Source organism: Carassius gibelio, chromosome B21 (genome assembly GCF_023724105.1).
Source record: "Carassius gibelio isolate Cgi1373 ecotype wild population from Czech Republic chromosome B21, carGib1.2-hapl.c, whole genome shotgun sequence".
Taxonomy (NCBI): domain Eukaryota; kingdom Metazoa; phylum Chordata; class Actinopteri; order Cypriniformes; family Cyprinidae; genus Carassius; species Carassius gibelio.
In genome coordinates, this window is record NC_068416.1 from 26,863,643 (window position 1) to 26,878,361 (window position 14,719).

At 35.3% G+C, this 14,719-nt stretch overlaps 1 protein-coding gene across 1 annotated transcript; it reads left to right on the forward strand.

The window, feature by feature from the left end:
* The first annotated feature begins 1,563 nt into the window (after nucleotides 1–1,563).
* Nucleotides 1,564–9,413, forward strand: LOC127986086 (thioredoxin-like protein 1). The gene is made up of 8 exons (XM_052588299.1): nucleotides 1,564–1,805; nucleotides 2,653–2,749; nucleotides 3,393–3,566; nucleotides 4,860–4,982; nucleotides 5,965–6,034; nucleotides 6,498–6,670; nucleotides 8,340–8,444; nucleotides 9,120–9,413. The coding sequence occupies exons 1-8, from the start codon at nucleotides 1,708–1,710 to the stop codon at nucleotides 9,147–9,149; spliced, it is 870 nt and encodes a 289-aa protein (XP_052444259.1). The 5' UTR covers nucleotides 1,564–1,707; the 3' UTR covers nucleotides 9,150–9,413.
* Nucleotides 9,414–14,719: the final 5,306 nt, after the last annotated feature.

Below are 14,719 nucleotides of genomic sequence, written 5' to 3' on the forward strand. Positions count from 1 at the left end.
ACCAGCAATGCATTCAACAAGATATACTGCATATTGCAAAACAGAAAATACCAGTAAAACAGTCAATCTTTATATTTTTCTGAAGGAAATGCTTGTGTAACTCTCACTACCATAATACTAGGGGATTTGTGGGTATGTGGCTCAGTGGTAGAGTATTGCGTTAGCAGTGCAAAAGGTTGTGGGTTTGAGTCCTACAGAACATACAAACTATTAAGAACTATTATATATATATATATATATATATATATATATATACATAAATTAAATATACATAAAACACATTATAGTAGTATCAAATTAAAATATTTACTTTTTAAATAGCTGGATTTTAAAAAAAACATTTATTTGTAATTTTTGTATTTATATATTTAGTTTCATCTTATTTTATTTTATTAATAATTACAAATTAGATATGTGTATATATTTAATAGTGTACAATTAAAATATTTTGTAATATTTAAAAAAAATTATAATATACATATTTTTATATTTTGTTAATATTTTAACACTATGAATATATATATATATATATATAGTTTATTTAGCTATTATTTATTTGTTATTATTTTTATAGATTGTTGATAATTTAAAATAATATATTATAATTATTAATAATAATAACAGGATAAATTATTTAGATTATTTACTTATTATTATTTAATGTCCAGTTTTACACTGACTGCTTTACTCCAGGACACATTTCTTAAAAGGTGTGAAATTATTTGATGTTGAGTGATGAATAAACCTGCTCTTGTCTTCCCCTCAAGGAAGAAAGCTTTGTTAGCTCCTTGTTTTTCTTTGGTAAGGAGGCCACTTCAACTCTCTTTCTTTGTGCTTTCTTCTCTGAAAAACAAACAAAACATACGGATACATAAACAAACCTACAAATAAACACATACTGTTTCATAGCAATCATCCCATTTGTTCTTTTTTGGATAGATCAGTCAATGGTACATGCTTCATAGAGTAAAATGGTCGAAATCTAGCAAATTAAGAATTGATTTTTAATATATTCTATTATTTAATATATAACCCCACCGTGTTCAGCGCTCGTGTGGTTCAGAAGCGCTTGTGTAATGAGGAATAAAACCATCCCAGTCCTGATCCTGCTCATGTTTTCAGTCCCGGCCCGTCACCATGGCAACCGAGAGGAACAATAATAACACATGCTGGTTCTGGAACAAGAGAATATCCGATTCACAATCCTATGTATTATTATATTTTTGTTTTATTTATTTTGTTTACTTTTGTTTTTGTAATCCACTCGCGCTTGTTCATTTTACTAAACAGTATGAATATCATGGTTCCTTTATACCATGATATTTAAAAAAATATATATATTTTAATTAATAAAATATTCACAAACATACAAATACAATGATTTTTAATTAAATATAAATAAAAAACATAAAATGCCCATCGAATTAAAGTTATTTGTACCTCACGACAGTTGCTTTGCGACACCTCATGAACGGTTCCCAGGCACCGCCCCTTCTGACGAAAACAGGCCGGTTGACCAATCACAAATGGGACGAGTCGGTTGTGATTGGTCAGCCCGATTGCTCTAGTCATCGCTACACAGGAAGTGTGATCCGGCAGAAACCAAGCGTCGTGCATCGCCAAGCCCGCAGTGATTCTGGATCAATCTGAGCGATTAGAAGCGATTAATAGCACTGATCAGCGACGAGTTCCCCGTGTGTTTGAGTCATGGTCGGGGTGAAGGTGATCGGGAATGACTCGGAGTTCCAGGCGGAACTGAGCGGCGCGGGATCCAGACTAACCGTAGTGAAGTTCACCATGAGCGGGTGAGAGAGAGTGTGTGAGGCCGCTCTAGCCGAACCGAGAACACAAACACAAACACACACACACACACACACACACACACACACCTGACGGGGCACTCAGAGCACAGAAAGACGCACCAAAAACCCGAGTGAACGGGGAGCAAGAACTGAACCAACACCGGCATGACTTAGCAAAACACGCACGCGCACGCACACGCACGCACAGCTGATGGGTTCAGGTACTGAACAGAAAGTACAATGTTTACCATGTGTTTCGGTGCACTGTCAGCTGTACCGCTTTGACTTCATAAATTTACTATAAATAACAGAAATATAAGATCAGAGTAATTAAACAACACGTGGACATGTTTGGTTAAATATTTCGGCGAGTGTTTAATTTGTATAGTTTTTTTATTTTCTAAGTATTTTAATCACTTATAATTATAAAATTAATGCATGGAGTGTTATTTATTATTTATAAGTATTTATTAATTTTAATTGAGCTTTTTTTTGGTAGAATTATTGTTAAATATGTTCATGTTGTTGCTGTTATTATTAATTGTCAGGATGAAAGTGTAGTTTATAGCTGGCTGCTCCAACTAATATTAATAGGAGGTTTTGAATTCTGAAAGTTACTTTTTTAACATTTAGTTGTTTTTTACACTGTATTTATACACTGTTTTCTCAAATATTATTGGAGTATGTTTTGCTAGAAAATACTGTTGTAGTTTTTCTACTTCCAAATTTCACGTTTAAATCAGCGTATTACTCGCCATTTCTTAATAAACAATTGTGAAATTTGCAAGCTGAATGATTGTTTTTAGGGTGTGTGCGTGATGTTCACCGCTGATGGTTTTTCTCTGTCCAGATGTCGTCCTTGTGTCAGAATAGCTCCAGCGTTCAACATGTTGAGCAACAAATATCCTCAGGTTGTGTTTCTGGAAGTCGATGTCCATGTTTGTCAGGTGAGAGAGTGCTTGTTGTTTACTAATTTATCAAAATATTACAATTCAGAACAGGCTACGACAATTATTATCATCAAATACTGGATTCAATCTTGCGTCAGCTTGTTTTCTGTCAGCTAGCTCAGGTTTGTATTTCTTTTCCTCTGATTGATGGTAAGCCTCACTGATCTGAGCTCATGCACCTCTGATATTGAGTGAAAAAGCATTATTTGTGGATAGTTTTTACTCAAAGTCTGCTTCAACCGTCAATTAGATTAAAAAAAGAAATACACAACCTGTGCTAACTGACAGAAAACAAGTCGACAAAAAGATTGAATCCAATATTTGGTCAATAATATTGTATAACGAGATTTACTCCCAATTTTTGTGTAATCACCCAAAATACAAAAATTATAATGTTTTTGAGCAAAATCAGCAAGTTTTAGTTATTTAGTTAGAATCCTCAAGGGTCAGAATGACTGAAATGTATTTTATTTCAGGCAGCTGCCGGACCCATGTCTCATTGTCATGTAGTTGATTCCTCAGGCTGAAACTGTGAAACTATATAGATGTAGTTAAAACCGGATGAAAACAGAAGTAACTCAACACTGTAGTTGCATCTCAGTGTCGCTAAAAGAAAATAATGTTGTTTTGCGTCCCTCAGGCGACCGCTGCAGCCAATAATATCTCAGCCACGCCGACGTTCCTGTTCTTCAGAAACAAAGTGCGTGTGGACCAGTATCAGGGAGCGGACGCCTCGGGTCTGGAGGAGAAGATCAAGCAGCACGTGGAGAACGATCCCGGCAGCAACGAGGACTCCGATATTCCCAAAGGATACGTGAGGAAACACCGTCTGTACTGAGAGAGTGTGTGTGAGGGAGAGAGTGTGAGAGAGAGTGTGTTAGAGAGAGAGAGAGAGTGTGTGTGTGAGAGAGAGAGAGTGTGAAGGAGAGTGTGTGTGAGGGAGAGTGTGTGTGTGTGTGTGTGTGTGTGTGTGAGAGAGAGAGATAGTGTGTGAGAGAGAGAGAGTGTGTTAGAGAGAGTGTGTGTGTGTGTGAGAGAGAGTGTGTGAGAGTGAGAGAGTGTGTGTGAGGGAGAGAGTGTGTTAGAGAGAGAGAGAGAGAGTGTGTGTGTGAGAGAGAGAGAGTGTGAGAGTGTGTGTGTGTGTGTGAGAGAGAGAGATAGTGTGTATTTGTGAGTGAGAGAGTGTAAGTGAGAGAGAGAGAGTGTGTGTGTGAGTGAGTGAGTGTGAGAGAGTGTGTGTGTGTGTGTGAGAGAGAGTGTGTGTGAGAGAGAGTGTGTGAGTGTGAGAGAGAGTGTGTGTGTGCGAGAGAGAGAGTGTGTGTGTGTGAGTGTGTGAGAGAGAGTGTGAGTGTGTGAGGGAGAGAGCGTGTGTGTGTGTGTGCGAGAGAGAGAGAGTGTGTTATTGAGAGAGAGAGAGTGTGAGTGTGAGAGAGAGTGTGTGTGTGCGAGAGAGAGAGAGTGTGTGAGAGAGAGTGTGTGAGGGAGAGAGTGTGTGTGTGCGAGAGAGAGAGAGTGTGTTATTGAGAGAGAGAGTGTGAGAGAGTGAGAGTGTGAAAGAGAGTGAGAGTGTGTGAGGGAGAGTGTGTGTGTGTGAGAGAGAGAGAGAGTGTGTGTGTGTGTGTGTGCAAGAGAGAGAGTGTGTGAGAGAGTGTGTGAGTGAGAGTGTGAGAGAGAGTGAGAGTGTGTGAGGGAGAGAGCGTGTGTGTGTGTGTGTGTGCGAGAGAGAGAGAGTGTGTTATTGAGAGAGAGAGAGTGTGTGTGTGTGTGAGAGGGAGAGTGTGAGAGAGTGAGAGTGTGTGTGAGAGGGAGAGTGTGAGAGAGTGTGTGTGAGAGAGAGAGTGTGTGAGAGAGAGTGTGTGAGAGAGTGTGTGTGTGAGAGAGAGTGTGTGTGAGAGAGAGAGTGTGTGTGTGAGAGAGAGAGAGTGTGTGTGTGTGAGAGAGAGAGTGTGTGTGTGTGTGAGAGAGAGAGAGTGTGTGTGAGAGAGAGAGAGAGTGTGAGAGAGTATATGCGTGAGAGAATGTGAGAGAGAGTGTATGAGAGTGTGAGTGTGTGTGCTAGAGAGTGTGCGAGAGTGCGTGTGTGTAACGGTGTCTCGTGTGTGTTCAGATGGACCTGATGCCGTTCGTCAGTAAAGCGGGCTGTGAGTGTCTGAACGAGAGCGATGACTGTGGCTTTGACAACTGCTTGATCAAGGACTCGTCGTACCTGGAGTCAGACTGTGATGAACAGGTGCGAAGGCTCCGGCTTCCTCAAGAGAGTCACCTTCTTTTGTCAGCTAAAACATTTACTTCTGAGATTCAAATGTCATATCTAAATAATTAATATTGGTAAATGGTCACATGACATGCAGGTAAACAAATTATATATATATTTAGTTTTTAGGTGTTTTATAATTATTATTAATAATAAATTACTAATTGACAGGTTGAAAGGTTTGTTTATTTTGTTTAGAAGCAATGCTATCACTATTATAGTTTTCATTAATATTTTAATAATTCAGTTTTTATTTTAAGTTTTTTATTCAATTATTACTATTATTATTATTAATTACCTATTGTGAGGTCAAAACTGCTTCATCCAATGTTTAGGAGCGCTTTAAAAATATTTTTTTTAATAAAAATTAATAATAATTATTATTATTTTTAATAAACTAGTAGAGTTGTCATTTAATATTTTGAATTAGCTTTTATTTTTACACTTAGTTTAGTTTCAATTCATTCTTATTTTTATTATTAATTAATTAATTAATTACCAATGTCAGTTTACTTTTAATAAGAAAATGTTCCCCCACAGTTTTATTAAAATTTTAGTTAGATTTAATTATTGTTATTACTATTATTATTGAACATTTTCTAATTAATTACTAATTGTCAGGTTGAAAATGTATTTAATAACCTCTCCATGAATGTGCTATTATAGTTTTAATTCATATATTTTAAATACAAGTAATTTTGTATGTGCTTTTTAAAATATTGCTATTTGGGTTTAATTTGTTTAGTTCAGTTTTTTATTACTTGGCCTGTATTTCCTGTATTTCTCCCAGAGCATGAGCCGTATCTGATGCATGTGAAAGTGAAAGTGAAAGTGTAAAGTGTCCTCAGAGAGATGTAATATGAGATCAGATCACAGTTACTGTCAGTGTGAGTTTCCCAAGTACACAGACCGAGTGTAAAGATGATCTCACGACTGATCCTTCTGCGTCTGTTTGCAGCTTCTGATCACAATCGCCTTCAATCAACCTGTCAAACTCTTCTCCTTGAAACTGCTGGCTGCAGAATTAGGTAAGACGTCCATGTGAGACATGGATAATATTTATATATTATAGAAAAATAAATACAAAAAGTAAAATCATTTATATATATATATATATATATATATATATATATATATATATATATATATATATATATATATATATTAGTAAGATTTTTAAAAATGTTTTTTAACAATTATTTTCTGCTCACCAAACCCTCATTTATTTGTTTCAAAAGAAGTAATGTGAATTTATTTTGTTTGTCTAAATAACAGTTTTCTGTGTGAATCTGTGTTAAAGTGTAATGTATTTCTGTGATGCTCCGCTGTATTTCCAGCATCATTCCTCCAGTCTTCAGTGTCACATGATCTTCAGAAATCATTCTGATAGGATGATTTTCTGTTATATTGTAGAAACTAATATTTTTATTTAGCAAGGATGCTTTAAATGATCAAATGTAATACAATAATAATAAATGTGTCTATTCGCAGCTCATGCCCCAAAGAGTGTGAAGATCTTCATAAATCTTCCTCGTTCGATGGGTTTCGATGACGCGGAGAGGAGCGAGGCCACGCAGGCGCTGGATCTGTCAGAGGAAGACTACAAGGACGACGGCCTCATCCCGCTCCGATACGTCAAGTTTCAGAACGTCAACAGTGTGACTGTACGTCACCGTACACTACACAGTGCATTCACTTCAGGATTATTAGTGCACGCTTCTCACATGAGCACTAAGAACAGCTCTACAGAAAACACTCCTGTTTAACATCCATTCTGAATAACAATTTTTCTAGTGACAAAAATAAATAAATGATATATATATATATATATATATATATATATATATATATATATATATATATATATATATAAAGCTCAGAAAGTACAATATCCCATTTGTGCATTTTAGGGGTCCAGGTAATTTACAAATTTCTCCCAAACTTCAGTAAAATCTGTCTTTGAACATTAATCTCAAATTATTCTAATAACAATATTTGGAATTAGAAAAATAAATATCTACATAACTAAAAATAAATATTTAAGTAATTAGATAAAAAGAATATTAATAATAATAAATAAAGTGAATGTGACATTCAGCCAAGTATGGTGACCCATACTCAGAATTTGTGCTCTGCATTTAACCCATCCGAAATGCACACACACAGAGCAGTGAACACACACACACTGTGAGCACACACCCGGAGCAGTGGGCAGCCATTTATGCTGCGGCGCCCGGGGAGCAGTTGGGGGTTCAATGCCTTGCTCAAGGGCACCTAAGTCATGGTACTGAAGGTGGAGAGAGAGCTGTTCATACACTACCCCCACCCACAATTCCTGCCGGCCCGAGACTAGAACTCACAACCCTTCGATTGGGAGTCCTACCCTCACGACTTCCCTTTCTGAGCTAAAAATAGCTCAGAAAGTACTATATCCCATTTGTGCATTTTAGGGGTGCAGGTAATTTACTAAATTTCTCCCAAACTTCAGTAAAACATGTCTTTAAATATTAATTTAAAGTTATTCTAATAATAGTAATAAAAAAAGAATATAAAAAAAAAAAAAAAAAAAAATATATATATATATATATATATATATATATATATATATATATATATATATATTTAAATAAAAATTAATAAAAATTAATAAAAATCACTCATGAAATACAATATCCCATTTCAGGTTCTTCCTGTTTTACACACACACACAGATATATATATATATATATATATATATATATATATATATATATAATATATATATATATATATATATATATATATATATATATAAAATATTTTAAATATTTATGCTTTATTTAAATATATAAACAATTCCAGCACTATATATATATATATATATATATATATATATATATATATATATATATATAATAAATTAATATTTAAAGAATAAATATTTCAAGAAAGAAAAAATATTTAAATATAATTAAAAAGAGCTGAGAAAGTACTATAAATAAACAGCTCAAAGGTACGATATCCCATCAGCATCTCCAAATACACCTGTGTTACATCACTGAAATCCCAAAAAAATAGTTTTTGCAACCTCGTAATCTTCATAATTTACAAATTTCTCACAAACTTCATACAAACGTAAAATAACCCAATTTAATCCACAATAACAACATTTCAAGGGAGAAAAAAATAATTTACCAAAGCTTCCCGAACTTTACAAAAGTAATTTTTTAATGTACATCTTATTAAATGTCATGATACTTTAGTGGTTTTTGGGGATCTACGGCGTTTTCCATTGTACTTGATTTCAAACTTTACATCAAAGGTTTCATGTTTTGCATCTGTTTCTGTGTTCAGTTATTTATCAAGTCAAACCAAGGAGACGAGGAGACGACAAAAGTCAACTACTTGACGTTTATCGGGACTCCAGTCCAGGCCACGAACATGAACGACTTCAAACGGGTGAGAAAGAGCGGAAACCAACACTACCAACCTCTGATCGGTCATGTAACTAATGCCAGATACAGAATCAGATCACGTTTGAAGGAACTGCTAGAGTAACAGATTACTTTGAGATTCAGAAGGAAATATCTGTTACTTTGTTTCCATGTCTTGACTGATTGACAGTTCTACTGTTGCCGTGGTGACAGCTCTAGACTGAATATAAACACTGATTTATTCATGTCACCTGCACAGAAACAGATTCAGTGTTCCTCAAGATGAATTAAAACAGTCAAATACAAACCTGTAATAGTTAAATATATTAAAACTACTTTGATTTATGTATTTAATCCCATTTTATTAACCAATGTCTTATCTTCCATGATCCAATTCAACCATACTAATAAGCAAAAAGACACATTTTATTTTTGTTATTGTTGAATAGTGTTGAACTTTCTTCTCCTGTCCTGATTTAAAAAGAAACTTAAGTTTTACACAATGCATTACTTTCCATAAAAACTGTTTTTTAGGGAAGCAATGCAATATTGCAATGCATTAGTTTAAAACGTAACTTTCCCCAACACTGGACATTTCATTCAGGATTTACTGCTGGATATTTTATTATTCCACATGATGGAAATTAAACATGGTGCAATTTTTTACGTGTGTGTGTGTGTGTGTGTGTGTGAAACACAGGTTGTGGGTAAGAAGGGAGAAAGTCACTGAAGAGGAAAAGACGACACGACATATTGCATCAATCTCTCCATGGGCGTCTCTCTCCGCCAACATGACTGGGCAAAATCACCACCAACACACACACACAGACACTGCTGAGCGCCGGATCCGTCCCTCAGCTCGCCTTCAGACGAGAGAGAGTGAGAGAGAACGAGAAGAGACACCGCTTTGTCTAAGAGAGGCCTTGGATCAGTTGTTTTTATCTGAAACCCTCCTGAAATGTTCCTGTAAATAAAGTCGATCCTTTTCCAAAGGCACGTGGCTACTGTTGTTCATCAGCATTGAAACTGTTGATATTTTGGATTTAATACAAAATGAATAGATCTCTGCATTATTTTGGAAATAATGTTGGGTTTTGTTGAGAAAAGCATGCTGTTGTTCCTGATCCGGCCGCTGGGTGGCAGCAGACGCCACGCAATCTGCGCGTTCCCGTGAGACGCGCTCGAGATTAAAAACCAACCTAAAATCAGTGACAGGTTTGTGGAGAGGTGCGTTCAAAAGCATCGAATGCGTTTGGAACATTATCTTTACATTTGTTTAAATCATAATTCGAAAGAAACAAGAAATAATGACGATTTAGCCTACAGTCATTAAAACTGAAATGATTATCATGTTTCAATAATTTCAATAACACGGAGTGTTTTCATTAAATAAATAACTTGCAATTACCGCACATTTTAAAAAAATATTTTTAACATTTAATTAAATAATAAAATATTTGGAAAATATAGCTAGATGCTGTGTATGAACTACAAAGGCCGACGTGTTTTAAATCAGTGTTTCTGCTAAATATTTTGTTCGAGAAAGTATTGATTATTAGAAGAGCATTTTTAGATATATCTAATGAATTCGACTAGCCTATGTTTATAAGGCTATTTTAATTTCTATCTGTAGCTAATTATTGTTTAATTATTTAACATGGAACACTAGACGATATTATAAAATAATAATAGCCTAAAAACAATAACGAATTTGAATTAGCTCAATTATGACGTTTAATCAGTCTCTTGTTGAATCGATCGAAGTGAACGATTGAATAAACAATGAATCAAAAAAAGATTTTATTTCAGATTTGGTTATTAGTAGTAAATGTGCAGTGCAAAAAAGGTCTTCTAATCATGAAAAATTAGCCTAAATTCTGTTTTAATTCTAATGTAAGTCTCTATTGAATATTTATTATATTGCGTTTTAATGCTAGAGATTGTTTTCTTTGGAAAATGAGCATGAATTACACCAAAATAGATATTTTTGATTGTGTTTAAAACACATCCTTAAAGCTTTAAAACGCGAAAATGAAACAGCCTGTTTTGTAATTTACTATTAAAGCTATTAAAAACGGCACGTTTCATAATTGCAACAAAAATAAAAGGCATTCAGTTAACAATAAACAGCATGCATTATATTTAAGAAGGAAAAAAACGAATACGCTATGTCTTTTCATGCAAGGTAAATTTGTAGCTTCGATTTTATATGTTGATTTCATTATGTAAAATTAAAAAAGGCAAGTATCTTAATCCGTTTGTTAGAAATGTATTAAACACGGCCAGTTCAGCACATCTGAGCTTCATTTCTCTCTATAATAAACTGTGAGCTGCAATGAGGCTATTTTGCTCTACAGTGTTGTGTAAAAGTCTGTTTTTCACTCAATTCGCAAGCCTGAGCTGACTGAGTTCAAACTGGATTTTGGACAGCAATGAAACACAATAAACCACATTACACCTGAGTCAAGATCAGACGCGGTGTTTAAGCTTTAAAAAGCTTTTTGGGAGTTCGGATAAAATGTCACTACAAGCTGACAGATGTATCAGGGAAACAGGTGTCGTGTGAAGTCGCACAGTCTGTCTTAATAATTAATCGACACGCACTAAAAAGAGCAGAAATAGAAGCCGCAGTAACGGCCCGCCGCTTTTAAACCAATCAGAAACGTCAATCATTTTTTTTTGCGCGCCAGAGACTGGCGGGAAATTTCATTTGAAGGTAAACAAAATGTTGGAGCGGCAGTTGAGGGGCAGCAGTTTATTATTAGGTTTAAAGTTACACACATACATTAACTGATATAATAGTGTACACATAAATATAATTCTTGCTGAAAACAATGTGAGTAGTGCTTTCACCTGGACTAAACAAAAGAATGCTCTTAATGTTTTGTGATTAATTAACACATTCCCTTATCCAAATCAGTCATGGTTTTATTATAGTAATTACACAAAAAAATTAGTAGTAGTGCCAGATTTTGTTTTATTAAAGTTTCACTGGTTAAAGGGTATAGCAAATTCAAGGTTAATTAATTTGTGGTTACCATGATTATCTATATTAACCAAGTGTTTTTGGTTTAATAAAACCGTGGTTAATTTTCGTAAGGTTTGCTAAGGCGTTTGTTCTGGGTGATTTAGCTATGCTAAATGCATGTGGCTAAGCATTTACTGAGTTCTGAGTGTTTCATTATAGTTTCTATGGGTGCTCTGAATGAATTTCAACAAGGTGCTAATGTGTTTCAAGGTTATTGTTTTGTGGGTTGCTAAAAGTTTAAATAGTTTTGCCAAATAGTAACTGAGTTCTGCGTTGTTTTAAAAACGTTTCTCTGGTGTTTTGTCTGAAATTCAACACATTGTTGAAGTGTTGCGAGGTGTTCTGAGTGTTATCATTTCAGCGCGTTGCTAAACAGTTGCTGTGGCGCTTTAGATGGTTTGAGGGCGTTGCTAGGGAGTTCTGAGTGGATTTCAGTGCATTGCTACAGCCGTTGTTGTGTTTTGGACGGGTGCCAGGGCATTGCTATGCAGTTGCCGGGTTTTCTGAAAGGTTTCTGGAGCATTGTTAGGAGGCTACTGATGAGCTCATGTGAAATTTATAAATGCAAAAATATTAGGGATGCAAAACAATTAATTGTATTGAAAATAATAGTTCAACATACTATATGTGTGTAAACTGTGTGCATTTATTATGTGTATTAAAATACACACACATGAACATTTTAATGTGTATATTATATATTTAAACTTATAATTATATATATATATATATATATATATATATATATATATATATATATATATATATATATATATATATATATATGTGTGTGTGTAATAAAAATCACAGTACACAAACAGAATGTAAACAAACATTTATTTTGAATGTGATTTAATCGTGATTAATCATTTTGCAGCCCTAATAATAATAATAATAATAATAATAATATATATATATATATATATATATATAGTAATTTTTCTTTCCTTCTTTCCTTGGTCGCTGACCTCATCTTTCTGCACGCCATCTTGCCGTGTCAGGAGAGAGTCTTTACACGTCTCTCGTCCATTCATCACTTAAAAATACATGGCAGACATGAGGCTCCATCTCTCTGTGCCATGGTGTGTCCATGTTTCTGTCAGCCGCTGATCTCTGGTTGGCTGCCGTCTCTCAGCCTGGCACATTGTTCAGAAACACCACCTCCCCTCGAGTTCCTCCTCGATGGCACCGACGCTGGCCTACGTTTGGCAAGGCGCTAGCTGAATGTGTGCCGCCTTTTGTTGCCCAGAGAACAGGCTGATCCTGGCACAGAGTGGCTCTCCTTTCACAACCCTCCTCCCCACGATGCCCCGGAGTCATCTGGCATCATTCCACCAGACATCAGACCGCGTGCCCCCGCATGAGCTGGAATACTGGAGCGCTCTGTGCCTGTGTGTTCTGCTCTCAACCAGCACTGCATGCTACTGCACTGCATACTGATGAATGTTTTTGTTTATAAACGATGCATTATGCCTTATAATCGTTTTAAACAGTTGTGGTGTGCTAAGCTGTACTATGCATCGTCTGATCAAATAATGAGTTAAGGAGAAATATATATAAAAATTGTGAATAGAAAGTCAAATGCACTGCATTGTGGAATGCTTTTTTTTTAAATATGCATGAAGATAATCATTTAAAACAGTAGTATGCTATGCTGTTGTCAAATGCATGTAGATTGTAATGCAGTGAGCAATGTATTTTGCATTTTTCATCCTTTTTGTGTGTGTGTGTGTGTGTGTGTGTGTGTGTGTGTGCAAAAATGTCTCAACCTTTGAGAGTCTGATCAAATAATGAGTGAAGGAGAAGTTAAAAATGTGGTCTGTAATTTGTCTGTAATGGAAAAATCGAATGCATTGCATTGTGGGATGCAGTATTTTTGCACTGTTTGTTCTGAATATTTTTATAACATGATAATTGTATTAAAAAGCTGTGCGAAACTGTTGTAACATGATCATAACCTCACAACACTGCTTTTGTAATGCAACGAGCAATGCATTTAGCTTTTTTCAATCTTTATTTGTAAAAATGCCTCAAACATTCAATTGCATGCATCAGATACTCATTATATTTTAAGAGCAGACCGTGATGTCTCTGTCGATGAGATCTAACGTTATCTCTGCGCTTGTGGATCCTCACAGGCCGTGGTCAGTCGGTCAGCTTCAGGTTTCTGCTGGACCGCTCCGGATCGTCTCCGTGAGTCTCAGGTGCTCATTACAGCTCTCAGCAGGTGACCGCTCACTTCACCCACATCCACTGATCTCAGTTCAGCCGTGTGTCCCGCGTCTCTGACCTCACAAACACGCCGTCATCATGCGGAGCAGAAGTTTTGCAGAAAGCCAGATGTCTGACAGCATGCTCTTATCATGTACGTTTGCACATTTCTCTCGTTTCTTTGTTTGTGGGTTCGTGACGAGGGTGTTGATGTAACGTAAACTCTGTTTGTATTTATATTCACACGGGATATTCATTTCACAGAAAAACAAGCAGTTTCTTGATCACATGAGTTTTACAGCATGTGATCTGAATTTGATCAGATGAGCCGCTCGCTCGATGTAGCCTATGTATTTATGTGGTGCAATGCATTTTGGGAAAATCTGAAGATGGCTTGTGATTGGCTAGGATTTTATGAGCTCAAATCATTGGTGATTTTACCGAACATACATGCAGAATGTAAAATAACGCTTTTATAATGCATAAAATATATATAATACATAATATGTATATCACTGCTATTGAAATTATTGAAAATGTCCTCACAAATATAACGTGTTTCTGCAGGTATTCAAATTGGACAAATAAATCATTGCAAGAAAATGCACTGCAAAAAATGAATATCTTTCTAAATATCTTTTCCTTTATTTTTCTTTAATGATATCTAAACACCCATAAATAAAGAAACTAGCTTGAGATGCCAAATTAAGAAAAATAGTCTTGTTTTTTGAGAAATTGTGCTAAATTAAGTGCTAAACTTGTTTATTTCTAATTAATTATAAACTCGTTGAATTTCTTTGTGTCTCCCAGTCCTTACATTTTCTTTACTTGGTCTCAGAAAGATCTTAAATTTGCTTTAATAAAGCCTCCAGAAAGCCTGATATAGTGAAATATGTGGAAAAGTGATAACTTGGGCAAATCACATTTCGATTTCTGTAGTTTGTATGAGGGTTTTGTTAAATAAAAAGTCATTTTTTTTAAGTTTATACCATCATTTAGACATCATATGGTGTGTTTATTATCAGTTTTCCTTGTGTGGATCACTGTTTGTCTTTCAGTCA

Coding starts and splice junctions, on each gene's coding strand:
- LOC127986086 (XM_052588299.1), top strand. CDS start 1,708: ATGGTCGGGGTGAAGGTGATCGGGAATGACTCGGAGTTCCAGGCGGAA. Junction 6,035..6,497: donor ACTGCTGGCTGCAGAATTAG/GTAAGACGTCCA, acceptor GTCTATTCGCAG/CTCATGCCCCAAAGAGTGTG. Junction 6,671..8,339: donor AGAACGTCAACAGTGTGACT/GTACGTCACCGT, acceptor TTCTGTGTTCAG/TTATTTATCAAGTCAAACCA.